This window comes from Rosa rugosa, chromosome 1 (assembly GCF_958449725.1).
Source record: "Rosa rugosa chromosome 1, drRosRugo1.1, whole genome shotgun sequence".
In the NCBI taxonomy this organism is placed as follows: domain Eukaryota; kingdom Viridiplantae; phylum Streptophyta; class Magnoliopsida; order Rosales; family Rosaceae; genus Rosa; species Rosa rugosa.
Genome location: NC_084820.1, coordinates 52,657,018 through 52,684,924, shown reverse-complemented (window position 1 = coordinate 52,684,924; position 27,907 = coordinate 52,657,018). Strand labels below are relative to the sequence as shown.

The 27,907-nt window shown below is 40.4% G+C and overlaps 4 protein-coding genes across 7 annotated transcripts; 3 read left to right on the top strand and 1 right to left on the bottom strand.

Annotated features, from left to right (window-relative positions):
* Positions 1–490: 490 nt before the first annotated feature.
* Positions 491–1,891, top strand: LOC133730342 (uncharacterized). The gene has a single exon (XM_062157958.1). It carries the CDS (start codon positions 491–493, stop codon positions 1,889–1,891), a length of 1,401 nt encoding a protein of 466 aa, XP_062013942.1.
* Positions 1,892–1,953: 62 nt separating this feature from the next.
* On the top strand, positions 1,954–5,565 carry LOC133730332 (uncharacterized). Its single transcript, XM_062157949.1, has one exon. It carries the CDS (start codon positions 1,954–1,956, stop codon positions 5,563–5,565), a length of 3,612 nt encoding a protein of 1,203 aa, XP_062013933.1.
* A 2,002-nt stretch (positions 5,566–7,567) lies between these two features.
* Positions 7,568–13,464, top strand: LOC133725414 (receptor-like serine/threonine-protein kinase ALE2). Of its 4 annotated transcripts, none has more exons than XM_062152666.1 (11): positions 7,568–7,904; positions 8,012–8,091; positions 9,195–9,317; positions 9,415–9,624; positions 9,740–9,823; positions 9,951–10,058; positions 10,156–10,527; positions 10,709–11,002; positions 11,212–11,604; positions 11,740–11,983; positions 12,219–13,464. In XM_062152666.1, exons 2-11 carry the CDS (start codon positions 8,016–8,018, stop codon positions 12,895–12,897), a joined length of 2,583 nt encoding a protein of 860 aa, XP_062008650.1. In that variant the 5' UTR covers positions 7,568–7,904; positions 8,012–8,015; the 3' UTR covers positions 12,898–13,464. The 4 variants fall into 4 exon arrangements, with proteins under 4 accessions (XP_062008650.1, XP_062008649.1, XP_062008647.1 ...); XM_062152665.1 differs by having other exon boundaries at positions 7,998–8,091; positions 9,740–9,835; XM_062152663.1 differs by having other exon boundaries at positions 7,569–7,904; positions 9,740–9,835.
* A 7,886-nt stretch (positions 13,465–21,350) lies between these two features.
* LOC133725413 (protein HOTHEAD) lies at positions 21,351–26,009 on the bottom strand. Its single transcript, XM_062152662.1, has 6 exons — positions 25,791–26,009; positions 24,825–25,203; positions 23,130–23,440; positions 22,358–22,743; positions 21,648–22,216; positions 21,351–21,559 (listed from the first exon to the last, which is right to left on the bottom strand). The coding sequence occupies exons 1-6, from the start codon at positions 25,876–25,878 to the stop codon at positions 21,505–21,507; spliced, it is 1,788 nt and encodes a 595-aa protein (XP_062008646.1). The 5' UTR covers positions 25,879–26,009; the 3' UTR covers positions 21,351–21,504.
* Positions 26,010–27,907: the final 1,898 nt, after the last annotated feature.

The following is a 27,907-nucleotide window of genomic DNA, read 5'->3' as shown; positions in this document are numbered from 1 at the left end:
AATTTTTAAAGTAATGAGCTTTTCTCTAGAAGTATATATACAAGTAAGAAATTTTCAGTGTTTTAAATTTTTACGGCAACTCAAACTGTTACATTATTTGAATTTTTTTTTTTTTTTTGAGAAATTGGCGACAAGTTTTTTTTACTATTAAGAGAGAAGACTCCATAGGATCCCCAACCCAGATTCCATATGAATGGAATAATTCTACTATATTGGCTTCACCGTAGACATAATGACAGGTTAATGAGGAGTCCTACAACTAACATATGGAGACCCAATGCTCTCTTCTTGAAACCAGGATATACAACCCCGTTTGAATTCCAGATCTGCTGTTTGTGGACTCGCCATGGAACATATATAGTAAGACTCCTCTGTTGAACATTGTAAGCATCTTGAGGACCAACCAATCTTGTAGGGGATTTCCTCAACTGAAGCCCAAACTTGATTGAAAGTCAATTCAAATCATAATTCTATTACTAGTTGGATGGAGATGGCTCTTCCAAGTTCTATGTCGGCGACAAGCGCAGGAAATCCAAGCGAGGGTGGGTGTCCATGGGCCTTCTTGCGCCCCTTGGAGGAGGGTTTCCCTCGTCCTCAACCCCCTCCAAAGGCAAAAACTTTCGCCTCCATTCTCTCTGACTCAGTTGAGTCTTCGGTCTCACTTAGCCAACTGCCTGCTCCAGTCATTCGTGGTGACAAGACATACGTCAAAATCAATGAAGCTCTCTATCAGGAACAATTGAAAAACTTCAAAACCAATCTTATTGGTAGATTGCTACTGCGAAAAGGTTCTGTCCCAATGAAAACTCCCGTTCTCAAGGGCTTGCTTGCTGATCTATGGAGGCCGGCAGCTCCTTGGCGCTTGGTCCCGCTTGGGAAGGGGTATTTTGACATTCACTTTGGCACCGAAGAGGATCTGCGACGTGTTTGGGGAGGTGGTACATGCACCCTTGCCGATGGGCTCTTTCGACTGGCTCAATGGAAACCTGACTTTGTGCCTGGTGATGTCCTTCCACAAACACATGCCCAACTATGGGTCAGACTGTATGGCTTGAGCCAGGACTACTGGCACCCTCAGCATCTCATGGAAATTGCACGTGGAGTGGGTACGCCCTTGCAGTTAGACAGGGCTACGAAGGAGAGGGAGTTTGGGTACTATGCTCGAGTGCTGGTAGACGTTGATCTTGCTAGCGAATTGCCAACGTCGGTAATGGTTGAGCGTGAGTCACTTTGTTTCCCCATTGAGATTATTTATGAAAACAAGTGTACTCATTGCGGTATGGTTGGGCATATGGTGGATCGTTGTAGACGATTGCATGGTGACAACCCAAAGCCTCGCAATGTTGAGAAACCTTCCACAGTTTCAAGGTCGGTGGTTCGCCAGGAATATAGGGTGAAGGATAAGGAGCAAAGTGACCAAGATCCTATACAAGTTTCCAGGAGAATCAGTGAGCCTTGTGGCAGTGGGAGAGATGGTAGTCCAGGGGGAGTAGCCACTGAGAGACCAGCAACTCCTAATAATGACCCCACGGAGAATCGGTTCGCCATTTTGGCTCAAGAAGTCATTGCGGAGGCTGCCAACGATTTAATTGAGCAATTGGCAGATCAAGTGTATCTTGAGCCAATTAATCAGTCTTCTGACATACAGCATTCAAGCCAGGTTGCGGCTGAGGTTTCGGACGATGAACATGATTCTAGCCCCACCTCCCTAATAGTGACGAAGGGAGATGAAGTAGTTGTTCAAGGGAAGGAAGATGATATGACTATTGTTCTTTCTAAATCGCAGAGAAAGAAGCAAAAGAAGAAAACGCATAAGGAAACAGTCCAGGAGCAAGTTTCTGACCGCTATCCCACCCGCAATAGGGCTCCCACTCCTCGCCTTAACCTATGAAGGTTCTTTTTTGGAATGCTCGGGGCTTGGGTAACGCCCCCACTCAAAGAGTCTTGCGTAGGATGGTTCATAGATACCAACCTTCAATTGTTGGTATTTCTGAACCTTTTATTAATCTAAGTGCACTTAAATCTTCTTTTTGGCATTCTTTGAAGATGTTTCCGGCTGCAGTGAATGATCGGGGAGACCAACCCCCAAATATTTGGCTCCTTTGTGATCAGGCTGTTCAACCGACCGTGTTACTAGCTACTGATCAGCAGCTCACGGTTTCCTGCACTCTGGACACTGTCAAGTGTGTTATCACCTGGGTTTATGCTAAGACAACGGTGCCGGACCGTCGTCTGCTTTGGAGAGATCTTCTACAGGTTAAAAATACCTTTGTTCAAGGTCCATGGATAGTGTTGGGAGATTTTAATTGTGTTCTTGGAGCTCATGAAAAAAGAGGAGGACTTCTTCCCAGTGCCATTTCTTGTTCTGAGTTTCAAGATATGTCAACTAATTGTGAACTAATTCATCTTCCTACTAAGGGCTTGCCTTATACTTGGACGAATAAAAGGGGGGTTAGTGCGAATGTTGAAATGAGGCTCGATCGGTGTCTCAGTAATTTTTCTTGGATTGATGTTTGGCGCAAGTTGGAGTGCTCCACCCTCCCTCGTTGTTCCTCAGATCATTCTCCTCTTTTAGTGTCCTTCTCAAGGCTCATGCTAATTCAGCGACCACCGTTCCGGTTTCAACGCATGTGGTTGGATCATCCAAGTTTTCTTTCTTTGGTAACAGATGTCTGGCAGAGTGCTCAATTCTTTGGTAATCCAATGTTTGTGTTGGCTTCTAAGCTTAGGACTCTTAAACAACGGTTTCGGGCTTGGAATAAAACTGAATTTGGGGATGTCAACAAAATGGTGGAGAATTCTTTTCTGGACTTGGACAGAATTCAGCAGGAAATTGCTAGTTTGGGGCCTTCAGATGACAGGCTTTCCCAGGAAAGTGTGGCTAGCGCTCAAGTTCATATGGCCCTTGCTCATCAAGAAAGATTTTACTGTGATAAATCAAGGATTAAGTGGCTTTCAGAAGGTGATCGTAACACATCTTTCTTCCATGCAATGGTAAAGGTTCGTCAACTTAAGCATTCCTTATCGGTTTTGAGGGATGGCAGCCGTGTTATTGACGATCCGAAGGAGATCAGTGACCATGTTATTAATTATTTTAGCGACCTTTTCACTGCTGATTCTTCTGTTATTGACACTGGTTTGGTTTCTCAAGTAATTCCCAAGATTGTAACTAATGAAGAAAATGCTCAGCTTACGGCAATTCCCACTTCCGAAGAAATTTTTCAAGTTATGTGTTCCATGGATCATAATAGCTCTCCAGGTCCAGATGGTTTTGGGGGAGTTTTCTATATGAAATGCTGGTCGATTGTTGGTGAGGATGTTATCCAGGCTGTTCAAAGTTTTTTCACTCATGGGTACATTCTCCCCCACTTTAACTCAAACTTGATGATTTTGATTCCTAAAGTTCCTGGTGCAGACTCGGTAACACAGCTGCGTCCTATTGCTATGGCGAATTTTGTTTTCAAGCTTATCACAAAAATTATAGCAGATAGATTGGGTTGTATTGCAGCTCGGATTATATCCCCAAATCAAAGTGCTTTTCTTAAAGGTCGCACTATTGCAGATCCTATTATATTGACATCAGAGTGCATCAACCTCCTGGATCATAAGTGCAAGGGTGGAAACATAGCAATTAAATTTGATGTGCAAAAGGCTTTTGATACCCTGGACTGGAGATTCTTAATTCGCGTACTGAAGGCTTTTGGTTTTTCTGATCCTTTTGCGGATTGGATTAAAGCTATTTTGAATTCTGCACACTTGTCAATTCTTATTAATGGTGCAACGGAGGGTTTCTTCTCCTGTTCTCGGGGTGTTCGACAAGGTGATCCCTTATCACCTATTCTATTTTGTCTTGCTGAAGAGGTTTTGAGTAGGGGTCTCACCAAGTTGGCAGAGGATGGGCGTACTGACTTGATGTCAGCTCCTCTTGGTATTACTCCGCCCTCTCATGTTCTTTTTGCAGATGATATTATGGTTTTCATGCGGGGTACTAAGCGTTCGTTGAGAAATCTAATGCTTTTTATGGAGGAATATGGCTTGAATTCGGGGCAGCGAATCAACAGAGCAAAATCTCTAGTTTTTTTGGGGAAATATGCCTCCCGTCGTCGTTTTATTATCCGGAAGTTTCTTGGTGTTAAGCAAGGTTCTCTTCCTTTCACTTATCTTGGCGTCCCTATATTCCAGGGACGTCCAAAAAAACTATATTTTCAGGCCATTGCAGATAGAGTACGATGTAAACTGGCATCTTGGAAAGGTTCTTTGCTTTCACAAGCAGGTAGGATTCAGCTTATTCAGTCAGTGATACAAGGCATTTTGGTCTACAGTTTCCAAATTTATGAGTGGCCGACATGCCTGCTTCGTGACCTGCAATCTTGTATTAGGAATTTTTTTTGGACTGGTGATCCTTTAAAAAGAGGCATGCCTCTTCTAGCTTGGCGTATTTGCTGTAAACCCAAGGTGGAAGGAGGTTTGGGATTACGTGATCTCTTTGAGGCTAATCGTGCTCTTCTAATAAAGCGGTGTTGGGAGGTGCTCTCTTCTTCCTCTCCTGCTTCTATTTTGGTAAGGACTCGGTTTTTAAATGAAGACTTTCAACCTCTAAAATCTTTTAAAAAATCCTCAGTTTGGTTGGGTCTCAAAAAGGTTTGGCCTACATTCTTCAATTCTCTACAATGGTGTGTTGGCAATGGTCGGAAAATTTCCTTTTGGTTTGATAATTGGTTAGGTGAGCCTTTAGCTTCCACTATTGGAGTAGCTGGCGCCATTCCGCTCCAAGCCAAACTGCATGAGTTTATTGTGGATTCGAATTGGGTTCTTCCAGAAGATTTTATAGCTTCCTTTCCTCAAGTTGCTGGTAAAATAAAGCAAATTGCTTTGCCTGTGGAAGACACAACTGATTCCCTTTTGTGGCCTGGTTCCTCCTCAGGTGTTCTGACAGCTAAAGAAGCCTTTACTTTCTTTTCAAGTCACATTGATCGTCGGAATTGGGGTCAAGTCATATGGAACAAAGCAATTCAGCCACGCAAAAGCCTTGTTGTTTGGAAAGCTCTTCATGGGCGGCTGCTTACGGATGATGCATTGCAGCGGCGAGGTTTTTCCCTCCCATCCTGTTGCTCTTTCTGTGGTAGTCATGCCGAGTCATATACGCATCTTCTCCTACACTGTCCTCAAATTGTGCCTTTATGGAAATGGATTTGTCTTCTTTTTTCTCATTCTTTCTCCCCTTGGAATACTCTTGAGGAAGTGTTTTTTGGAGATTTTGCTTCTACTCTCTCTAAACATAAGCGTCAGCTTTGGTTTCTAGTAATTGGCAATCTAATTTGGTATATTTGGATCACTAGAAATCTGCTGCGTTTTGAGGCTAAGGTGTTTGATGTTTTGGATGCCCAGCGTCAGCTTTTGGAGTTGTTCAAGGAGTCTGCTAAGCTTTCTTTCCATCCCTACAAAAAGCACACAATTGCTTCTATTTACTCTATTCTTGGGATCTCTCAATTGTCAGCTGCTGCTGCTAGTTTTATTCCGTCCTTCCATTCTTTGGAACTGGTTTCACTCTATCATCCACCATGATAACACTTATTCAAGTCTCCCACAGCTCCTTACCCAACACTGTCACGCATTTCAAAGTTTTGGGACTGTTGGGGGGGGGGGGGGGGGGGGGAGGGGGTTCATACTACCATCTGTCTTCGGACACTTATTCTGTTATTTGTGTTTTACAAATCCAACTGAAACAATGTGGTGGAGCATGCTTTTTCACGGGTCCAAATGTGGGTCTACATCATCTTCGTTCCCCCACTGTTTCCATTGTTTTGGGACTGCTGTGGGGTGTATGATACTGCGATCTGTGTACCTGCTCTTCAGGCTCCTCCGGTTTTTTATGCTTTAAAAAACCAACTGGTACTGCGCGGTGGAGCACGCTTCTTCACGCGTGCAGAAGTGGGGTTTAGAAATCAAAACCGAGCCTACAGCTGAAATTGCCATACAAACTCTCGTTCAGATGCCTTTTTCCTGTCTGGTGAGTGCTTTTGGGAGCCATGTGAAGCTCGTTAAAGCTGCCTTCCTTTGCAGCCTCCACTGTTCATCCTTTTCTCATTGTCTAGGTGGTCAGGATCTTTCCCTTTGTCCGAGGGAGGCCATGTGATGCACAATATATTGAGTTTGGTTATGAACATTCTAGAATGTTCCTTGCTATGCTTCCATATTGGTGTATCTTTTCTGGGATTGGCCTTGGCTTAGTCCTCCATCCCTCTTGTATTTTTGTTTTCATCTTTATTAAATAAATAAATAAAAAAAAATAAAAAAAAAAAAATAAAAAAAAGGATATACAAATTAGTTTAAAAAAGAATCGGGTTATCTAAAGGTTGTCAACTTGTCATGCATCCATAACACAAGCTTCTCATCCTGTAATTGCTTGCACATGTTCAAGGCTACCAGCCTACCACATGGGAAACAAAGCGAGCTCGCTGCATCACAAAACAATACCCCAATGCCCCCGGGGTTTAGACAATCATTAAGGACGACCGCCACCGCAGTCAATTCTCACCGACACAGTGAATTTCACCTACACATTTGACAGGCTGAGACTTTCTCTGGTAGATGATTGCCCATGTTTTCTTGGGGGGTCCTAGCACCACTATCATTATGTAAAAGAAAAAGAGGAGGTGGCCGGCCAATTAGCCATGGCCACCACCAATTCCATATCAACCACCACATCTCAAAGCCTTGTGGGCAGATCTCAATCAAAATGTATGTCATCATTTCATTTCTTGTTGCTTTGGGATTTCGCTCTGAACACACCGAAAAAACCTTCATTCTTAGCAGGCTCACAGTCTCTTTGAATTGTCAAATGTTGGTGCTGTGTGGTTTGTCACATTCTGCATGTGCTTTGGAGCCTTGTGGGGAGCTGTGGGACAGATCGAACGTTTCATGTGCAAATTTTAGATAGTAAGCTCATGTACACACTAGCAAATTTTGGTTCAGTGACACTTGATATGGAATGAGCATCTTAATTGAGTTTGGTGTGGTTCCACACTTCAACCTAGTCTGCTGTCTTTCTCAACAAACAAAACAGCATCACCGGACCAACAAGTATCGATACATCATTAGTAGTCAAACTTTTTACATTAATACACCGACTATTTATAATTTACAAAGGCATTTTTTTTTTCTTTATCAAGATCGCACAGTTCCTCAAATACTCCGATCAGCATCGGCGGAATTCAAATCCGGGTGTGAGGGTTCCACACCTGAAGGCTCTTACCAACTCGACCTCTATGATGGTTATAATTTACTAAGGCATAAAGTCAGTTTACTCTTTGATTTATCAATACATCAATTTACATCTTATAAAAACGATTATACAATAACGCATACAAATGGAACCATTAACCACTACCATATATAAGTAGTAGCCTGACTAGCATCTAATCAAGAATAAGAAGCATTCCCACCTCAATCTAATCCAGAATAATGGAGGTCAATTAACTACATTAACAACAAGTCAAGCATTTCAGTACTTTAATCCACACTAGTGTTCCATTTTTTCAAACAAAGATATTCATTTTTATCATTATTTGAGCACCCACTCTGTCTCTCCCTCTCAACTTCTCACCAACTGTCTTACACAGTGTCTTATTTGGACTTGTTAGCATTTAGAGCTCTCTTCAGTGCACCGTGCTGCTTTTTGCTTGATCACTTCCAGTAAACCTTCAGTCCACCGATGACAAAAAAAGACAATTCCACTAGGACTCACCAAACTTTCCAAATTCAAGAGCAGCTTAATCTTGTGACAGCAATTGGGTTATGCCCACCTGCCCCATTCTTGTTGTTTTGCTCCAATGTCTCTCACTGATTGCCTCTGTGGGTCTGCTTCTGTAATCTAAACTCATCTTGAAGTTGCTTCCTTAAAGGTACTTCCATGTGTTGCTTCATGGTGGTGTTCTGCCACTTTGCTTTCTCTTATTTTTTCTTCTCTTTACTTGGATGCTTGGAATTGAGCTCAGAGCTTCTCTGTCAGGGAAATGGGGAGGCAACTGAATCTGCTTCTTATGCAAATGTGCTTGATTCTGGGTGTTTTGCCATTTCATGGATCTGCAGGTAATAAATTTTGATTCTTATGGTTAATTATATTTGATCAGTATAATAGGATTGATTACAAATTGGTCTTCAGTAGTTTTAAACTTTAGGATCTGGGTTCTGTGAACCAAGTGTTTCTGAAATAGAGAAATTGCTTTGATTATTCAACATTTGATATGGCACATAAATGATTAACTGTATCAATTGGATCATGGTAATGGTCTACGGAGTTTCCTAATTGACAGGTTTATTTTCGTCACTGTATTGTTGAGCATGGAAGTTCATGGTAAAATCTGAAATCTTAGGCTATCCAATAGGCCATTTTCTGGTAAATTGTAATTCAAAAAATGACCAAATTATGTAATTGAGTTTATATGTTCAACTGGTACTTGAAGTATCATTTTGTGGTTGTCCAGAAGTCAGTGAATATAATATTGAAGGGTTCATAGAGTACAATTCACAACTAGCTATGAGCTGTACTTACTTGCTTTCACTTATCTGAGCAGTAACACTCACTGCACTGACTGTCAGTTATTGTGATACAAGAGGGGTTCCAGCACCACGCCACCACCAATTTTTAACTTTTTTTTTTCTTGACGAAATTTATTCATTTTATTAAGGGTGAAGATTTGAAAAATTATAATTGTGATTTACAACTGAATCGCATGTCAAATGCAAAATATTTTTAGAGACGGTTCTTTAGGCTTCTGCTATTAAGCAGCACAGTCCCTTTCATAGTTTCTCTGGTTTCCTACAATAAGGGACGCTGTAAAGTTGATCAATGTAGAAAAAACCTATGAGTAGAAAGGCAAGAAGCTGTTACCCCATGTAATAATACATGTACCTAGTATATATTTTTGACCTTGTTCGGTGTTGACTACTAAGAGCAACGTCAATGTACATTGCTTGTTCTGTTGTAGTCAAAGCTGGCGTTGAGCTTTGACTCAATGACCACTGTTCAGAAAATTGTTGCAGTAAAAGAAAATTAAAGAAGCCATTACATGTTTTAGGCTGATTTTTAAATTTTCATTACCAGAAATAGCATGATAAGATACTGTTTTGCTCATCCTCCGACCTTGTTGTGAGTCTGACTAATTATTTGTTGGATGGTTGTATTGTCACAGACCATGCTGTCTCTCCTAATTCCCCCCTCAGCTTTGGCGGGAAAAAACACAGAAATTTGGTAGCTCCGCCTCCTGGAAAAGTATCCCACCACCTATTGCCAGCAGGCCACGCCACAGCTAAAGGTAACTGAAAATCTATTGCCCTTTTATTTGCCAACTTAGAAATAGAAAATGAAAATATTGTGCCTATAGTTATCTGTGAAATCTTTTCTCATTGTAGCCATCCATCCTCATGCTTCTGTAAGGCCTTCAAGTATTGCACTTCCACCTTCTATGCCATCTTCTGGAGGTCCTGCAAAGGAGTGGGTGCATGCTCCTGAACATTCCCCCTCAAGCTCACGTCACAAAAATCATCATGCAAACAAAAAGTTCCACAGCTCTGCTCCAGAACCAACTTACTCAATTCCTTCCCACACTAACAGTCAACAAGGTTGAAATCCCTTATGACACACACACACACAGAGAGTTAGTCAGTAACATATTCTTGAATACATAGATCAATCATATTTACTTATGCCCTGAAGAATATCTTATGAAATGTTTAGGCCCTTCAGTCTCCCCATTTCGATCTCTTTCGCCTTCTTCAAGGAGTTGGACTGCACCTGCACCATCACCAACTACTTTTGAAGGCCAGTATAACAGTATGGGGAAGGCTCACTTCAGATTTTGGACCTTTGGTGGATTTATCATAGAGTCCTTACTTCATTTACCTTAAGTACTGATCATATTAGTTTTGATTTTTTCCGTCTTTTCCAGTGCCCATTTTTCCACCTGCAATTTCTCCCATAGATTCTTCCTTGAAGAGGACAAAGTCCCCACCACCATCACCAATTTTGGCACTACCACCTCCACCTCCCAATGAAGGTACATCTACACTGTACTCTGGCCTTGCATTTAATTAAAAAAGTATTCACATGTTTTAATTGCAAAAGGTATTGACCTTCTTTGGTAATAACTGTAGATTGTTCGTCAATCACATGCACGGATCCATTAACATATACTCCTCCAGGATCAACATGTGGTTGTGTGCAGCCAATTGAAGTTAAACTCCAACTAGATGTTGCAATATACACATTCTTCCCTTCAGTTTCAAAGCTGGCTGAGGAAATCGCAGACAGTGTTGCACTAAACCATAGCCAAGTTCGCATAATGGGAGCAGATGCATCTAGTCAGCAGCTAGAGAAAACTGCCGTCCTCGTTAACTTGGTACCTATAGGACTAACATTTGATGGCACTACTGCATTTCAAATCTATGACAAATTCTGGCGCAGACAGGTTTCCATAAATGCTTCTCTCTTTGGTGATTATGAAGTATTGAATGTTCACTATCCAGGTATCAATTGATCCTTGACTTCCTCGAATGATATGGTTATATTTGACTGTATTTTACTCATCATTGATCTACAGTCATAGTTTCTGCACTATGGTATGAGTTTTTATGGTTTGATCATGCTGAATGACTTTAGAGCTTACTTCTGTGATAGTGAAATTCTTAAATTCTTGCATCTGTACAGGTCTTCCACCTTCTCCCCCTTCAGCACCTTCAGCCATTTCTACTATAGATGACGGGCCATACATGGGCCAAGACAACAATGGAAGGGTAATAAAACCTATACCAGTTAATGTGCCAAGAAAAAGAAATGATGGAATCAAAGGAAGTATGCTTGCTGTGATCGTTCTATCATCTTTCACAGCCTTTCTTTTATGTGTGGGGTTTGTCTGGCTTTTGTTGCTGAAATGTCGATCTCACTCCCATAAGCCGGAACATTTTCCACAAGCTTTGACATCGTCCCCTACAAAACTCACAGGTACTTGTAATATGGCCAAATGCTCCTAAAGCTTAAAGGACTTTTACTCGTAATTAGCTTTTAATGTTGATTTCATTTTCAGAATGCAAATGTGCACAAGAATAATTTATTGGAATTATGGTTATGGAATTGTTTTTCCTTTTAATTAAAACTTGTTCAAAATAGGCTGTGATTTTGGTTTATCCATAACATCATCATATACTCGACAGGGGATCCCAGGTCAGTGATGTTTGGAGGCACACATGGCTCCAGATCAATGTCTTTTAGTTCTGGCACACTAACCTATACTGGATCTGCGAAGACCTTTACTCTGCATGACATGGAGAGAGCCACTAATAATTTTGATGCTTCAAGAATACTTGGAGAAGGTGGCTTTGGGCTTGTTTACAGTGCTACTTTAGATGATGGACGAGAGGTGGCTGTGAAGGTTCTGAAGAGAGATGATCATCATGGTGGCCGCGAATTCTTAGCAGAAGTTGAGATGCTTGGCCGTCTTCACCACAGAAATTTGGTCAAATTAATTGGTATCTGCACAGAGGGCCATACTCGTTGCCTCGTTTATGAACTTGTTCCAAATGGAAGTGTTGAATCCCATTTACATGGTAAAGACAAGTTCAACATGTCTCTATGCTCAATACTTTTAACATTTTCTTGGTTGAAATGCTAGATATCCAGGTGCTTATATATTGGGAACTTTAAGCTTTGAATTATAAATGACTCTTCTTGTGTTCTCTCAGGTGTTGACAAGGAAACTGATCCACTTGATTGGGATGCCAGAATAAAGATTGCCCTTGGTGCAGCTCGGGGCTTAGCATATCTCCACGAAGACTCAAATCCTCGAGTTATACATCGTGACTTCAAGGCCAGCAACATCTTACTGGAATATGATTTTACACCCAAGGTTTCGGATTTTGGACTGGCTAGAGCGGCACTAGAGGAGGGAAAAAGACATATTTCAACACATGTTATGGGAACTTTTGGGTACAAACTTCTTAACTATATTATAGATAACTCTCATTCCTTAATTCCACTACTGAGCAAATTTACTTATTTATACATGAGAAATGTTCTTTTGCCAGACAATTTTCACATGTTTGCTATCAGAAAGTCTAGATGAAGTGAACTCTTATTTAGATGCGTGTTGACAGTCTACAACATAAAAATGTTTGATGAAGATACCACAACATAAGTCAATTTATTTCTATTCTTGTTCCAGTTACTTGGCTCCAGAGTATGCAATGACTGGTCATCTTCTAGTAAAAAGTGACGTTTACAGCTATGGTGTAGTCCTTCTTGAACTCCTGACAGGAAGAAAGCCGGTGGATCTGTCACAACCTTCAGGTCAAGAGAACCTCGTTGCTTGGGCTCGTCCTCTCCTCACCAGCAGAGAGGGTCTAGAATCGATAATAGACCCGGCGTTGAAATCTGATATGATCACATGGGACAGTGTAACCAAGGTAGCAGCAATTGCTTCAATGTGTATACAACCAGAAGTATCTCACCGCCCGTTCATGGGTGAGGTTGTTCAGGCCTTAAAGCTTGTATGCAATGAGTTCAGAGAAACAAAAGAACTTGCAGGTTCAACAAGTTGTGGCCAAGACGATGATGATCTCTGCATTCATACAGATAGTGGTAATCTTGAAGTGGCAGAATCACAGCTTCAGATGCCTGTATTCGGGGCTGGCCATGACACTAAGATACCCTCAACGTCAGATTTGTTGAGTGCAAGTGTGGGATTTGAGGTTGAGGGGCAGGAAGTTGGATCTTTTAGGAGGTACTCTAGTTCAGGGCCTTTGAGGACTGGTAGGAGAAGGCAATTTTGGCAAAGACTAAGGACTTTGTCTAGAGGAAGTATGAGTGAACATGGATCTTCATTGAAATTGTGGCCAAACTAAATTGGTGCTTGTTAATTTCGTCAGTTAAGTGCAATAATTTCTTAAAGAGTTGACACTCAAATGGGTTATATTTGGGTCTTGAAACCATGTCCAGGTTGAGCTGAATGATGCATCACGATAAGCTCATTGTAAGATGAGAAAACGATTAAATTTTAGTCACCAAATGATGTGAAAACTTGCATGAGATTGAGTATGGCACACATTTTTTCATGAAGAATACTTCTTACATCAGCCTCCATCATACACAATCACAAGTGAACTTGTCTGATTTGTTAGGCCTATAGCGACCATTAGGAAATGTTGACCTCTGAGTCAACAAGCCAAACTCTTCTTGTCAAGGTTGTGAGGACAGCTTGACAGCTGTCCCAATAGCATTGCCTCCAGCAATTCAGGGTTGTTAACTGATGGTTAAAAAAGTTGGTTAGGCAAGCTGAGCAGTTGGTTAAGCAAGAAGCGAGGTGGTTAGCTTGAAGTTTGTAGAAAATGTATGGTTATATAAGGCAGTGATTTGGCTTGTAACTCTGAAGGAAATACAGACTAATATTCATCTTCATCTTCTCCTTGTTCTTCCTTCATCTCTTTCATTCCTTTCTTTGTATACTAATATTTTCTCATCATGCTATTCTCGCATTACTCACCTTCAAATGCTCCACCACCACAACATTCATATATTTGATCACCACAGAACACATTCAAATGGTACTTATACATATGGCCACTCCTCTTGTGGATCTGGTCAATGTTATAACCTGCAACGAGCCAGAGCTTTTCTGAAAATGGCTATCAAAGGTCCACTTCCACTTATAATCTACCTATTCTGTCATAGAATGTCAAATTTGTATCAAGAAGGGTCATTGTACAACTGAGTGCTACTACAGAAACACTAGTGTTGCACAGTAATTCAACCACTACTGCTACATGTGGTTGTTGCATATCAAACTATGTCTTCTGCCCCTCCCCAAGAAGTTTTGGCTTACTGACTGAAGAGCTTCAAATCATATGACTTCCGATATCTATGCTTTCTATCAATAATGTTACATAAATGCCAATAATTCAGTCACTGTGGGAAGTGGAGAAGGTTTCCCGATTGCTCATATTGGCAATGGTTCCTTAGGCACTGCATCTGGTGTTTATCTTTACAAACTATACTGCATGTGACTAAATTAGATGCAAACTTATTGTCAGTCTATCATCTTTGTATGATACAGGACAAGAGGGACAGGCAGACCAAAAGCTTCTGTCAACTCCAATTAATTTGTTCTCAGTCTACCAAACCAAAAGCTATTTGTGGTAGCAAATTTAAGCACTCAACATGGCATCAAAGACCAAGTCACCTATCAAACCCTATTATCATTTCAATGTTATCAAGTCAAGTTAATCTTGCAGCTTAGATAAGTGTCATTCCTTGTGTGAGTCTTGCTTGTCTGGCAAGTTTACCAAGCTACCTTTGCATGTATCTACTTCCAAGTCTGTGATTTCGTTAAAATAAGTACACTCTGATGTCTCTGTTTGTAATCATCGTCTCAATCTTATAACTCAATTTAGCTGCAGAACAAGACAATTAAATGCATTTTTCTTGGCTGTGGAGCTGGTTACAAAAGGTTTTATTTGCTTTAATTCAGTTACTCATAAGACCATTTTATACAGACGTGATTTTTGATGAAAATTATTTTCCTTTTTAATATGCAGTATAAATGATGCTAGTTTACACATAAACACAGCACTCCTGCATCATCATGTACTTCACCTACTGTCACTCTCGCTTTTCCCGTCACTCCTTCAATAACTTCGGCACTATCTCCTTATACTTCTGTCCCATAAACTTCTAATACTTCACCATCTTCCTCCTCTCCCATATGTTCCTGACAGCAATATCTTTACTCAACACAGTGCTTGCCTACTTGATCAAATCCATACTGAAGTAAATGCACCTGCTGAGATACATATGCATCATCATCTACTATACCCACCAGCCATTATTTCTTTTCTTGTGGCTTCAGATGCACTGCTTGACCCATCATCATCCACTCCATTTTCACACAACCAAGGACAAGTGTACGTTCCAATTTTAGAGGTTGGAATCATCTTATCTGGTCTCACTGAAACTTCAATGACTAATGCATCCACTTTTTCAGCCCCTCTTAACTCTTTTAGATGCTCTTACAAATGATCATCCTATTTTCAACAAAAAGGCATTTGTCGCTAGCTTTGTTCATATTTCTACTCATTCCTCTACAGAACCAAGTTTCTTTAAAATTGTCCTCACCACTTCACAATGGAAAGCTGCTATGGAACAAGAATATCAAGCTTTTATGAAACAAGGCACCTGGAGACTGGCCCCATTACCACCAAATAAAAATTTGGTCAGCTGCAAGTGGATTTTGAAGCTGAAGAAAAAAACTGATGTGGTTCCATTGCAAGGCAATATTGGTGGCTAGAGGCTTTTTGTCAAGACGGATGTGTCGACTATAAGGAAAAATTCAGTCATGTAGTCAGGCATACTACTGTTAGAAGTGCGCTTGCTCTTGCAGCCAATTTTGGTAACAAGCTTCACCAAATGTATACAAAGCATTCCCATACTATGTCTACCATATGGTTTAAAACAGGCACCCAGGGCATCGAATCAGAAGTCTTCTTTTCAGTTGCCTTCTCTTGGGTTCGATCAGATCATCAAATGTAAATACTTCCTTGTTTATTAGGTCACCAGGAACCTTCTTTCTCTACTACTTTTGTATTTACTGTTTAAGTATATTGGTATTGAGAGAGATTGATGAGAGAAGTGTATTTCATTATAGAGAATAGGAGCCCTATATATAGGGATTACAAAGTGCATAATCTAAGAGTACAAGGATTCCTTATCTAACTTGGAGTAGGAACCTCTCCTATTACAACTATAGAACTTATCCTAGTTTGACTAGGCACACTAAGTGTCAATATCCTTCAACACTCCCCCTTGTGCCGCTCAAACTTGGTGGTGACGCTTCATCCGTTGCCTCGTTAAAAACCTTGCTCAAGTGAAAAACCCTGTGGGATAAAAATGAACTCGAGGAGGAGAAAAGAGTGCAACACGTCCTTGATCCTTCGAGACTGAGTAACTCCCCCTGATGTCGAAATCTCCCCCTGATTGCTACAATCATGGGAGTTCGGATAACCTTCTTAATCCGATACTCTTCACATGTTTCTCGAAGGTGGATTTAGGTAACGACTTAGTGAATACGTCCGCTACATTATCCTCTGATCGGATTTGATTCACTTCAATCTTTAGAAGTGATTGTTGTTGCTAATTATAAAAGAACTTAGGCGATATATGCTTGGTGTTGTCGCCCTTGATGAAACCTAACTTCATTTGTTCAATACAAGCTGCATTATCCTCATAAATGCATGTAGGTTCATCTGTGGTAGACTTCAAACCACAACTTCCTTGAATGTGTCGAATTACAGACCTTAGCCATACACATTCACGTACAACTTCATGTAGAGCAATAATCTCTGCATGATTTGAGGAAGTAGCAACAAGGGTCTGTTTCGTAGACCTCCAAGATATCGCAGTGCTTCCCATGGTAAAGACATAACCTGTTTGGGAGCGACCTTTGTGAGGGTCAGAGAGGTACCCTGCATCAGCAAAACCCATCAAGACATCATTGTCGTTTTGATGGAGGGAGATAGGAGGACGCCGGCCACCATGAGCGGCGGCGGCAACATGGCCGGCGGCCATTCCATGGACGGGGGCGTTTTGCCTTTTGGGGTCCGATCCCAATTTTCCGTCATTCCTTTTCTCTCTGTAGGGATAGAATAGGCCCATATCAATCGTACCTCTTAGGTATCGAAAGATGGTCTTTACACCAATCCAATGGCGGCGTGTTGGCGCAGAGCTGTGTCGAGCTAACAAGTTCACTGCGAATGAGATATCCGGTCTTGTGCATTGAGCTAAGTACAATAATGCGCCTATTGCACTTAAATAGGGCACTTCGGCCTCTAAGGGTTCTTCGTCCTCATCCCTCGGACGAAACGGATCTTTTCCGGGCTCAAGACTACGGCCGATCATGGGAGTACTCGCAGGCTTCGCTTTATCTTCATTAAAGCGCCTTAGAATTTTCTGAGTATATGCAGACTGATGGATCAAAATCCCATCACTACGGTGCTCGAGTTCTAAACCGAGACAAAACCGTGTTTTCCCAAGATCTTTCATCTCAAATTCGGATTTCAAGTATTTAGCAGTTTCCTTCAACTCATCTAGAGTTCCAATTAGGTTCATGTCATCGACATAAACTGCTACGATTGCAAATCCGGAACTTGTTCTTTTAATGAACACGCATGGGCATATTTCATTGTTAATATATCCCTTCTCAATCAAGTAGTCACTTAGACGGTTATACCACATCCGTCCAGATTGTTTTAATCCATATAGTGAGCGTTTTAATCTTATTGAAAACGCGCTCCGTGGTTTAGAGCCACTTGATTTGGGTAATTGAAGTCCATCTGGAACCTTCATATATATCTCTGAATCTAGATCCCCATAGAGATATGCTGTAACCACATCCATAAGCTGCATGTCAAGTTTTTCGGAAACTACCAAACTGACAAGGTAGCGGAACGTTATAACGTCCATTACGGGAGAATATGTCTCCTCGTAGTCGATTCCAGGGCGTTGTGAGAAACCTTGCGCCACAAGGCGGGCTTTATATCTTACCACCTCATTTTTCTCATTACGCTTTCTAACAAAGACCCATTTATGGCCAACAGGCTTTACACTTGGGGGTGTCTGCGTTACAGGCCCAAATACCTGTCTCTTTGTTAGTGAATCCAATTCAACCTGGATCGCATCTTTCCATTTAGGCCAATCTGCTCTTCGTTGACATTCTTCAACAGAGCGAGGTTCGATATCATCATATTCTATAATTCCTTTTGCAATATGATATGCGAATGCATCATCAATCGCCATAGAATTTCTATCCATCATCTCATGTACACTAGTGTAATTTATGGAGATCTCTCTATTCTCTGGAGTTGGTTCTGACATTGGAGCGTCCCCCAATGATGTCTCTTGGACATAACCATAATCCGGAATATTCTCATGAGATGGATTATTCACATCGATGATTAATGGATTATTTTGTGCCAAACTCGCTTTCTTTCTTGGGCGAGAATCCATCGAACCTATAGGCCTCCCGCGCTTCCTGGCAGGAGCCATGGGCCTAGCCATAACGTCACCATCACTGTGAGAGGGGACGTTGGCGCCATGCTCAAATCCTCTTGAGTTAGCGTCATGTCCTCTAGTTTTAGGGACATCAATCCTTGCAGGCACGTTTGCAGCAGGTATGTGTGATCTCGTCACTTTAGCGATATCAGAAAACGTATCAGGCATCGATTCTGCTACGTTCTGAAGATCGAGAATTCTCCGCACTTCAGTTTCGGACTGTGCGGTTCGGGGATCAAGATGAGACAGAGTGGGGACATACCACGACAATTCCTGTCGTTCCTGTTGAACATTTATGTTCTTATCTCCCCCTAACGACGGGAAGACTGTCTCATCGAAGTGACAATCCGCAAATCTAGCGATAAAGAGATCGCCTGTCAAGGGTTCTATATAGCGGATAATCGTTGGAGAATCATATCCAACATAAATGCCTAATCGTCGTTGAGGACCCATTTTGGTGCGCTGTGGCGGCGCAATAGGCACATATACTGCACACCCAAATATGCGTAAGTGTGAGACATTAGGCTCATACCCAGTTACCATCTGGGACGCAGAAAATGGTGGAGTGGCAGTGAGCCTCAGACGAATAAGCACAGCTGCATGCAATATTGCATAGCCCCAAGCAGAAATAGGGAGATTGGTGCGCATTACCAATGCCCTAGCGACCATTTGTAGTCGTTTAATGGCGGCTTCTGCGAGACCATTTTGGGTGTGAACATGAGGAACAGGATGTTCAACATCAATCCCAATGGACATGCAATAATCATCAAAAGTCTTTGATGTAAACTCTCCAGCATTGTCTAATCTTATAGACTTAATAGGATGATCAGGGTGGTGAGCCCTTAACTTAATTATTTGTGCTAGGAGTTTAGCAAATGCAGCGTTCCTTGTGGACAATAGCATGACATGTGACCAGCGTGTCGATGCATCAACCAATACCATAAAATATCGAAATGGTCCGCATGATGGTTGAATAGGTCCACAAATATCACCTTGGATTCTTTGCAAGAATGGTATATTTTCTTTGGTGTCCTTTGCATAGGATGGTCTCGATCCTAACTTTGCTAAAGAGCAGGCTTTGCAGAACGAATGATGGGCTTTAGAAACAACCAATGAGGATTTTGGTTGAGCCATGAAGTCACAATGGACTTTAGAAGTAGAAATTCGAGTCAGAGGAGCAGAGGGGGCGTCAAAGCCACCCTTGAGCCGCAGGGGGATGGCGGCGCCGGCTAGTGGTGGCCGGACTTGAAGGGGGAAGGCGCCGTGAGGCGCAGGTGCTCCTCCTTGATCCAAATTTCGAGTTTTACTTCCTTTCGTTCTGAAAAAGGGATGTCCGTGTGAAGTCTTTAATATACGGATCATCATGTCACGACCTGGGTGTCCCAAACGGTCGTGCCAAAGCCTATATGTGTCGGAGTCCCATAAATCATCTCTCATGACATGGTTGGATTCAATGACTCGAATAGTGGTTGCATACAACCCACTAGAGCGACACATAAGTTTCTCTAAGACTCGTTTATGTCCGTAGTCATTAGAGGTGATGCAAAGGAACTCTTGTCCATTCTCACAATGTGTTTTCACATGAAAACCATTGGCACTTACATCTTGTAAGTAATAAAGTTCGAAAAATATGTCCAAGACATGAGAACTTCTCTTGCACAGGAGTTTATTTGAAAGACTTGGAGTTATTTCGCTACGTGTTGGGGTTACAGATACAATATCTCAAACATGATACGTAACTCTCCCAAACCATATGAGCACATGACATTCTTTACAAGGCTGGTATGCTCACTGCTTTAGGGCAGACTTCTAAGCTTCCATAGGATATGATGTTTTGGAATTCGGATTATAGAAGTCTGGTGGGCTGATTGCAGTATATCAGTTTATGCAGGCACTTACAGGTATAGAAATGTACCATGCTACTGTAAAAAGGATTCTTGGGTTCATCAAAGGCACACTTAACTATAGCATTACATACAGAATAGCTCAACTTGAACTAGGAGTGTTCTCAAATGCGGGTTGGGCAGGTGATCCAACGACAGGAGGTCCACAACCGGTTTCATTATTCTCTTGGGAGATTGCTCCTACGTCTTGGTACTCCACAAATCAAACTTACATGTCAAGGTCATCAACAGAAGCTGAATGCAGAGTTAGCACTGACCGATGCAGCTTCAGAACTGTCGTACCTTGCATTGTCATTTGCAAAAAATCCCAATCATAACTCAAAAGTTAATCTTGTTGAAGTAGATGCATGTGCATTTTACGAGAAAATATGATTAGAGGAAAGCTTCAGCTGCATTTTCTGCCTTCAACAGATCAGCTTGTAGACTTTCTGATAAACGGATTAGCTTCTCTACAATTTATGGTCCTCTGTTCCAACCTGGTCCCAAGTTCTGGAGCTTGAGGGGGCATGTAGCAACCGTTAGGACATGTTGACCTTCGAGTCGACAAGCCATGCTCTTCTTGCCAAGGTTGTGAGTACAACTTCACAGCTGTCCTAAAAGCATATTAGGTAACTAATGGTTAAATGAGTTAGTTAGGAAGCTGATCAGTTGATTAAGCAAGAAGAGAGGTGGTTAGCTTGAAGTGTGTGGAAAACGCAAGGCTATATAAGGCAGTGATTAGGGTTGTGAACTGAGACTTTATGAGGCATTACAGATTGATATTTATCTTCATCTTCTTTGTTCTTCCTTTATCTTTTTCTGCATTATCTCTAATTATAAATGTCCCAAATTCTATCCTCCACTTAAACTAGATCAACAGAATACATAGAACAGAGAATGGACATGAAACCTGGCCACCTTTTTTTACCACTATTAAAGCTCAATTCTAACAGAAGAAAAAGAAGAGAACCATCCCTCGTTAAACCTCCAAGAACACAGCAATATAAGATTATAACTAGCTACAGAAAACCGATATGAGATGTGACTAAGCTTGTCATGTTGAGGTCAGCAGGTACGAGAACAATATAAGTTACAATAGTTAAAGAGGGAATTTGATTTAGAATTATGGCATAACATATGAATATTAGAGTTTATGTTTCACAATTCAAGTTTAAGAAGTACTTTTTGGCAATAAGCAAGAAGACTGCTTCAAATAGCTGATAAACTTGTAAATGTCGGGTGCAGTTGAATGCTAATTTTTGAATAAGAAAACCACTCAAAATATTTTGATTTTCAATTCTTAGTTTCATTGCCTAACAAGCTGAAGGTGGTTTCATTCTGGACAACAGTAGTTGAAATCATGAACTAGGAGATATAATAAGATAGAAACATGGATTCCCAGGGCAAGCCAATTTCTACACATTCTAGCTTGGTAAGAATCATTTCAACACATTACATCACACTTGCAAAACTAAGCCTCAGTCACTCTAATATTCCCACTAATTACCTAGGTCTTACTTCCTTTTATTATATACCAGCTGCTCTTCCCAATCTGTCTCTCAAGATCTTCAGTCCCATGTACCTGCATACCGAAACACACACATTAACACCAACACATTGAGTTCTAGTTGTTTTCTTTACATGTTGTACATATATATAATGATGCATACCTGCCCATCATCATGACAGTGGCCTGAGGATTAGTTCCGGGGGATTGAGAAAACGTCGAGCCATCCACAACCCTGACCCTGTTGACACCAAGAACTTTGTTGTCAGGGCTAACCACAGTGCCCACATGACACCCACCATGGTAATGCCAAATAGTGATGACAGTGTCTTTGCAGAACTGCTCCAATGACTTTGTGTCATTGATATTCTTAGGTATGAGGTTAACATTAGCCTTCACACTCATGTTAAGTATCTTTTCCACAGTTTGCTTGTCAACTCTTGTGTAGTTTGTGAAATGCTCCGATTGCACAACCTTTGTGGCTATTCGAATTCCATCAACACAGCGCTTAAGATCATAGGGGTGGCTGAAGTAGTTGAAGCTGACAGAGGGGTTATCATCGACATTGGTGTTGATCAGGCTAAGGTCTCCTTTGGAAATTGGACTTGCAATTTTTTCCAGAATAAAGCCTCCTTTAAATGCCTCATGGGGCAAGTTTCTCTTGTGTTTGATGAAAGCTTGAATGACTTCTGGGGTTCTTTGCTTTGGAGGAATAGTAGATAGCTGTCCAATCTGCAAGTAACAACTCAAAAGGATTTGAACATCATTAACAAATATCAAGGTCATGTTCATAACACTCTAAATGTAGAAAATCCCAAATAACAGTACTTCAAACTTAGTTTAGTTTTGGGGTAGAAGTACTATTTATGTTACCTCAGCTGACAGGATTCCGTGGTTGCATTCAATGCTATTTTTGGACTGCCCAAATCCACTGCTAGCTTCAATGTACACACCCATTTTGGTGATCCCTACAGTTTCGATTAGCGTCTGCTTTTCTGCTCTTCTGCTAGGGACAAAGATTGCATTCATTGGATTATCAGCCATGCCTTTTCCAACAAACTCATTATTGAGCACCACTGGAATGTTCAACTTCTCTAGGTCAGCTTTGGGTCCAATACCGCTTAGCAATAACATTTGAGGGCTTCCAATTGCTCCACTAGACAATAGTACTTCACTCTGTGGCTTATCAACAAGAAATGCTTGATGTTGGTTCCCATTTTCATCTTTGAAGGTAACTCCCACTGCCTTTGGTTTCTTCCCTGTATAATGAGGAAGTACTTGTTTAATCACTATATTCTAAAACCTAATTCCCAATGTCACTTATACATTATATGCAAATTTGAAACGTTTAGGAGCAAACCAAAGACCTTTTGGTACAGTTACAAGGGGATTCTGGTTGTTAAGCCGAAGCTCCTTTTCCTAAGGTTCACAGGGGTTTTGGTTTTAACCAAATTGCTTGATTTTAATAACCGAATCTCTTTCAAATCCAGCTAAATGACAACCGAAAATACCTTTAACCAAGAGAGGGCTTCTTTTTGGTCACCAAATCCAAAATTTTAAGGATGTTTGCTGTAGAAGCAATTTATTGGACTCTTAAAGATGTGACAGAAAAATAATGGATTTTCATATGTTAGTAACGCTATACCTGATGTGTCAAAAAGAATCTTTTGAACTGTTGCATAAATCAAGACTGTGAGCTTCTGAGGATTCCCAGAAGACAGCAATTCAGCAGAAGAGTGACGACGACCAAATCTATCGAAAATGGTTCCACCAACTTTGGTTCCATAAAGGTGATCATAAGTGAATCCATTAAAAGGTGAGACCCCAGCAGCCAAAAGACTGTCCCTGAATGCCATCTGAAATGGTTCAAGCAGTGGCTCGTGAACAATTTGCTTCTCAATCCAGGGATATGACTCATTTACTAGCTTGGCATCCCATCCCACTCTCTTTATAAACCTGTAAATACCACAGAAAGTAGCTTCAGTACTGAACAAAGTGTCCTATTCCCATTTTACGGGTCAATTTATAATTATATAACTAATTGACAACTATAAAATTAAAATCCTAATTTTTTTTTCCAACCCAACAACTTATATGAAAAAAAAAATAGAGAGAGAGAAAGATTGATTGAGCTATTTTGATTAAAAAAAAAAAAAAGAGGAAAAATATGTGTGTAAAAAAAGAGGAAAAATATGTGTGTGTGTGTGTGTGTAATAAATTATAAGAGATAGAGAGATAGATGACTGCTTGAGCTATGTGCCCTATCATATTTTTTTTTTTTCTTTCTTTTTTCCTATTTAGCGGTCAAGGATTCTTATAGACAGAAATATAGGGTAGGTGGGCTTAAGACAAAGAAGTCATACATGAAGGTCATCGACTCATAGGTTATATACTGTCCTAGTAATACAAAGGACCAGTGGACCACTATGCAAAAGTGCAAGCTCACATAGTGGCTTCCCTAAATGTTTCAGTCTATCAAATAGTAACTACATCAGCTCCATTCAAGAATAGAAATTAAAGCCAGAAAACTAGCATTTATAAATAGAAAAAGGAAAGCAAAGAAAAAAAAAGAAAAGAGAAAAGATGAAATTATGAATGCCTTAATATAGACTACAATGATATGCATTGTCAATTTGTCATGAATACCATCACATGGTCACCATCAACACAACAATGAAATTTTAAAATTCTAATGACATAGTTATCAGCTACCAAAATATATGTTTGGGTTTGTTTTCATTAGACACTTCTTTGCTTAAACTTTAAGTGACTTTTTCTATCTAAATACAGACAATCAACAACAAATCAAGAAAATTAATGCATTGGGACACAATTGATTAGTCATTTAGTGTCTAAATCATGAACAGTACTTCACAAGACAATTAATGGGGTGGTGGGGTGGTAGGAGGGGTTGCAATATTAATACTAACATGGCGCATCTCATCTACTCTGTAAGGGATGCCTACCGATTTGAAAAGTACGTGCTTCATTAATGTGGGTTAAAACTATATTTGGAAATTAAATCAAGAAACATCATTTCACTTTCTCCATGATTTGATGTAAATTTGAAGCTTAACAATATAATCGGCAGTCTTCCATATTCCAGATAAATATCATTCAAAACTCATGAATTCTTGGTTTGTTTGTTCTGTCCCACTCTGCTTAACTATTAAATTCAGTTGATTAGAAACTTAATAGGGGGTAGATCTCCCCTGGGAAGATAATGGTACGTTGTTCTTTAACGAAACTTTCTTCCCCTTGTTATTTACCAGAAGGCTATGTGCTTAAAATTTGAAACAATTTCTTGCATTCCAAGCAAAATTGAAGATCTGGAGCATACCTTGGGCTTGCTCTGGTATAGAATCCAGCATTGATGACACTGCCGCCACCCAAAACCCTAGCTCTGGAATTGATCACTCCATCAGTGGAAACAAAGGGCTGAGAAGGAGATTTAGGTGAAGTGTCTGCCAAGCCAATGTGGAAGTTTTGTAGGAATGAGACATTGGAATTTGCAAAAGGCACCCCCCCTCTTTCGAGCACCAAAACACTGAAATTCTGAGAGAGGGTTGCAGCCAAAGGACACCCAGCTGTGCCTCCTCCCACAATTATGTAGTCATAGTCATTGCTGTGGCCACTTGATGAAGATGATGATACAGATGGGAAAGAGCTTGCTTTTTTTATAAATGGGTATCTGAATTCATTGTAAACCGCCGCCTTACCTGCACAGAAAATAATTTAGATTTGATCAATAGAATTTGTATCACTGTAGCCAAACTTGCTAATTGCAGAATTCTTGTACTTCAACTCCAATTGAGAAATGAAACTGAGAGTGAATGAAGTTTAACTTCAGTTTTGAAAATAAACACAAAAAGATTATCTATGGCAAAATTGAAGCCAAGACGAATTTTTAAATACCCAAATTGTACTTGTACAGTGGCAACCCCCCAAACCTATCTAAGAATTGCAATTAATTAGTGAAACAAAAACAAGCTCCAGAAGGGGAATGCTATGTAGCAAAATAAAATGAAAAAGAAAAATAATTTAAGCCACACATAAAGGTGAAGAAGTTTTTTCAAACACTGAAATGGCAAAACAGAAGGAATATGAGGATAGATTATTGCCCATCCAAAAGAAAAACTTCATTTCGATTTTCAGATTTCAGAGCTATTGTACTACTAAGACATGAACTAATAATCACACCAAAAACACATACAAACAAAGAGAGGAAGAGAGAGAAAAGTGCAAGTGAAGCAAGAGAAGGGTATTAGAAGAAGAAGAGATCGAGAGCAAGAGAAAGAAGAAGAACCTTGAGAAGAAGAGAGTAAGCTGATGAGGCACAAAGCCAAAAAGAAAATGAGCTTCTTGAGTACTAGTGCTCCTTTAACCAAAGCCATTATCAAGGTAGCAGACAGAGGTCTCAGAAAAGCACTCTCACAGAAGAAACTGCTGCAGCTTCTTCCCTGTATGTGGCTTCCACTGGTTGGCCTTGTTTTGTGTGAGTCCACATTTATATACCCAATAATTACCACAAATTCATGCATCAAAATAAACAAATAATAAAATTTCCTTCCCATGGGAGTGATGGGACTTTAAAACAAATTATAAAAAAAAAAAGAGGAAAAAATACCACACAGAGAATGTTATGTGCAGGAGCCTCCAAGTAGCCCCAACTGTATTTATGATCACTTTTTATTTTTTGGCAAAGTATTTATGATCACTTTGAAATACAACTGAAAAACTCTTTATGGTGAAATGAATGCCACGGTTTGTTAGGAGGCCGTGGACGTTAGGGTAACTCCTTCTCTCTTATCTCGCATGATCATCTTCTTCCATTGGTGAATAGACAGCTCACTGTCACTAGGAGGAAACTCGAGCTCTTCCATCTCTCTCTCTCTCTCTCTCTCTCTCTCTCTCTCTCTCTCTCTCTCTCTCTCTCTCTTTCATTTTTACTTGCAATAGTAAAAAAATCATGCTATACATGAGTGAAAGTTCCAGAGACAGACTAAAATGCAAGCTTGAATGAATTACTCTTCTGGGTATACCTACCTGGCAATGCGGTAGAATTTGTTGGGTAATTGAATACAAGCAAGCTAGCTTAGTAAACCTTCCAAAAAGAAAAGAGAAAAAATTCTATAATGGTAAGAAATTTAATGACCAGAACAGCCCTAGTTATATACATTTATTTTCTCAACTCCCTCTCCAGAGTCCAGCCTATAAAATTATTTATTATTTATTTATTTTCTTATAATGGGCACATTTTGCCGTGGTGAATGGGACGTGACCTGGTTGTTATTGAGATTAAATCATGTTTAGGATTGCATTATTGTGGGAATAGAACTGACTGACCACCAGTTTGGGTAGCTCTAAATTGATAGGATGGAGGCTATTAATGGAGTTGATGATAACCCCTCTTCCATAAAATGGGTTGATAGCCCACTAGTCTTGCTTTTAATTAATTAGATTTTTTCTGGAACTTTTTTTTTTCTTTTTTTTTTCTGAGAGAATTCTTTCTGGAACTTGAATACTAGATATGCTTAAGATTTTACTGTTCAAGGCTGATGTAAGAATGTATAAGATACTAGTCAAATGCACAGTCATGATCACCTGGTCACCTACTGACCAAATATTATTTGGTCAGTCACCGTTCGATTGACATCGGACGGTTGACAGTTAAGTGATGAAATCTGAGATGAGAGCTGTGAACCGTCTGATCTCAATCGAACGGTGACTGATCAAATGATATTTGGTCAGTAGGTGACCATGTGAACGGGGCCGGTCAAATGCATGCCACATTACGCTAGCTGAGATGTATTTGACATAAAGTGAAGGGGCCAGGTTCATAGAATATGTTTAAAAGCTAGCTCATTTTATTTGCCTATTTGGCATCCCCCTGTTTTGTAAAATGGGAAGAGGGAGACCCCAACTCCAGAGTAGGTAGAATAGGAAACGCAAAGCTGTCAACTTCATGATGAAGCACAAGACAAGGGGTATTAACTGCGCTACTTAAAATCCTAAACTCTTACATTTTATTGGTCTGACTTTGGATCAGAAGCTACTAGCTAGGCTGGTACGTACATTTATAGAAGCAGTGCTGACTTATTGTTTGAAACCATTATAACGTTGGATGATCGAATTCAATAATTTGGTTTGTGTCGATGGGTTCATAGATTTTTGAGTTTCGATTCAAGGAGAATTGGTTTATAACTTTATATGGTTGTAAAGCATGCTACACGTATACAACTCGATCAAGACTCAACGACCACACATATCCTCCATCCTTCAATACAAGACGTACATGACCATAATTAATATGTACAACCGGCTTCTTTAGTTAGATTTTGAATTCGATTAGAACGAAACGACTAAGGTGGATTAGATTAGTTTGGACGGACGATTGAGGTTTTCTTTTTTCTTCGCAAGGCA

Coding starts and splice junctions, on each gene's coding strand:
- LOC133725413 (XM_062152662.1), bottom strand. CDS start 25,878: ATGGCTTTGGTTAAAGGAGCACTAGTACTCAAGAAGCTCATTTTCTTT. Junction 22,744..23,129: donor GATTCTTTTTGACACATCAG/GTATAGCGTTAC, acceptor CTCATTATACAG/GGAAGAAACCAAAGGCAGTG. Junction 22,217..22,357: donor ACGGAATCCTGTCAGCTGAG/GTAACATAAATA, acceptor TGTTACTTGCAG/ATTGGACAGCTATCTACTAT.
- LOC133730332 (XM_062157949.1), top strand. CDS start 1,954: ATGGTTCATAGATACCAACCTTCAATTGTTGGTATTTCTGAACCTTTT.
- LOC133730342 (XM_062157958.1), top strand. CDS start 491: ATGGCTCTTCCAAGTTCTATGTCGGCGACAAGCGCAGGAAATCCAAGC.
- LOC133725414 (XM_062152665.1), top strand. CDS start 8,016: ATGGGGAGGCAACTGAATCTGCTTCTTATGCAAATGTGCTTGATTCTG. Junction 10,528..10,708: donor ATTGAATGTTCACTATCCAG/GTATCAATTGAT, acceptor GCATCTGTACAG/GTCTTCCACCTTCTCCCCCT. Junction 11,605..11,739: donor TGTTGAATCCCATTTACATG/GTAAAGACAAGT, acceptor GTGTTCTCTCAG/GTGTTGACAAGGAAACTGAT.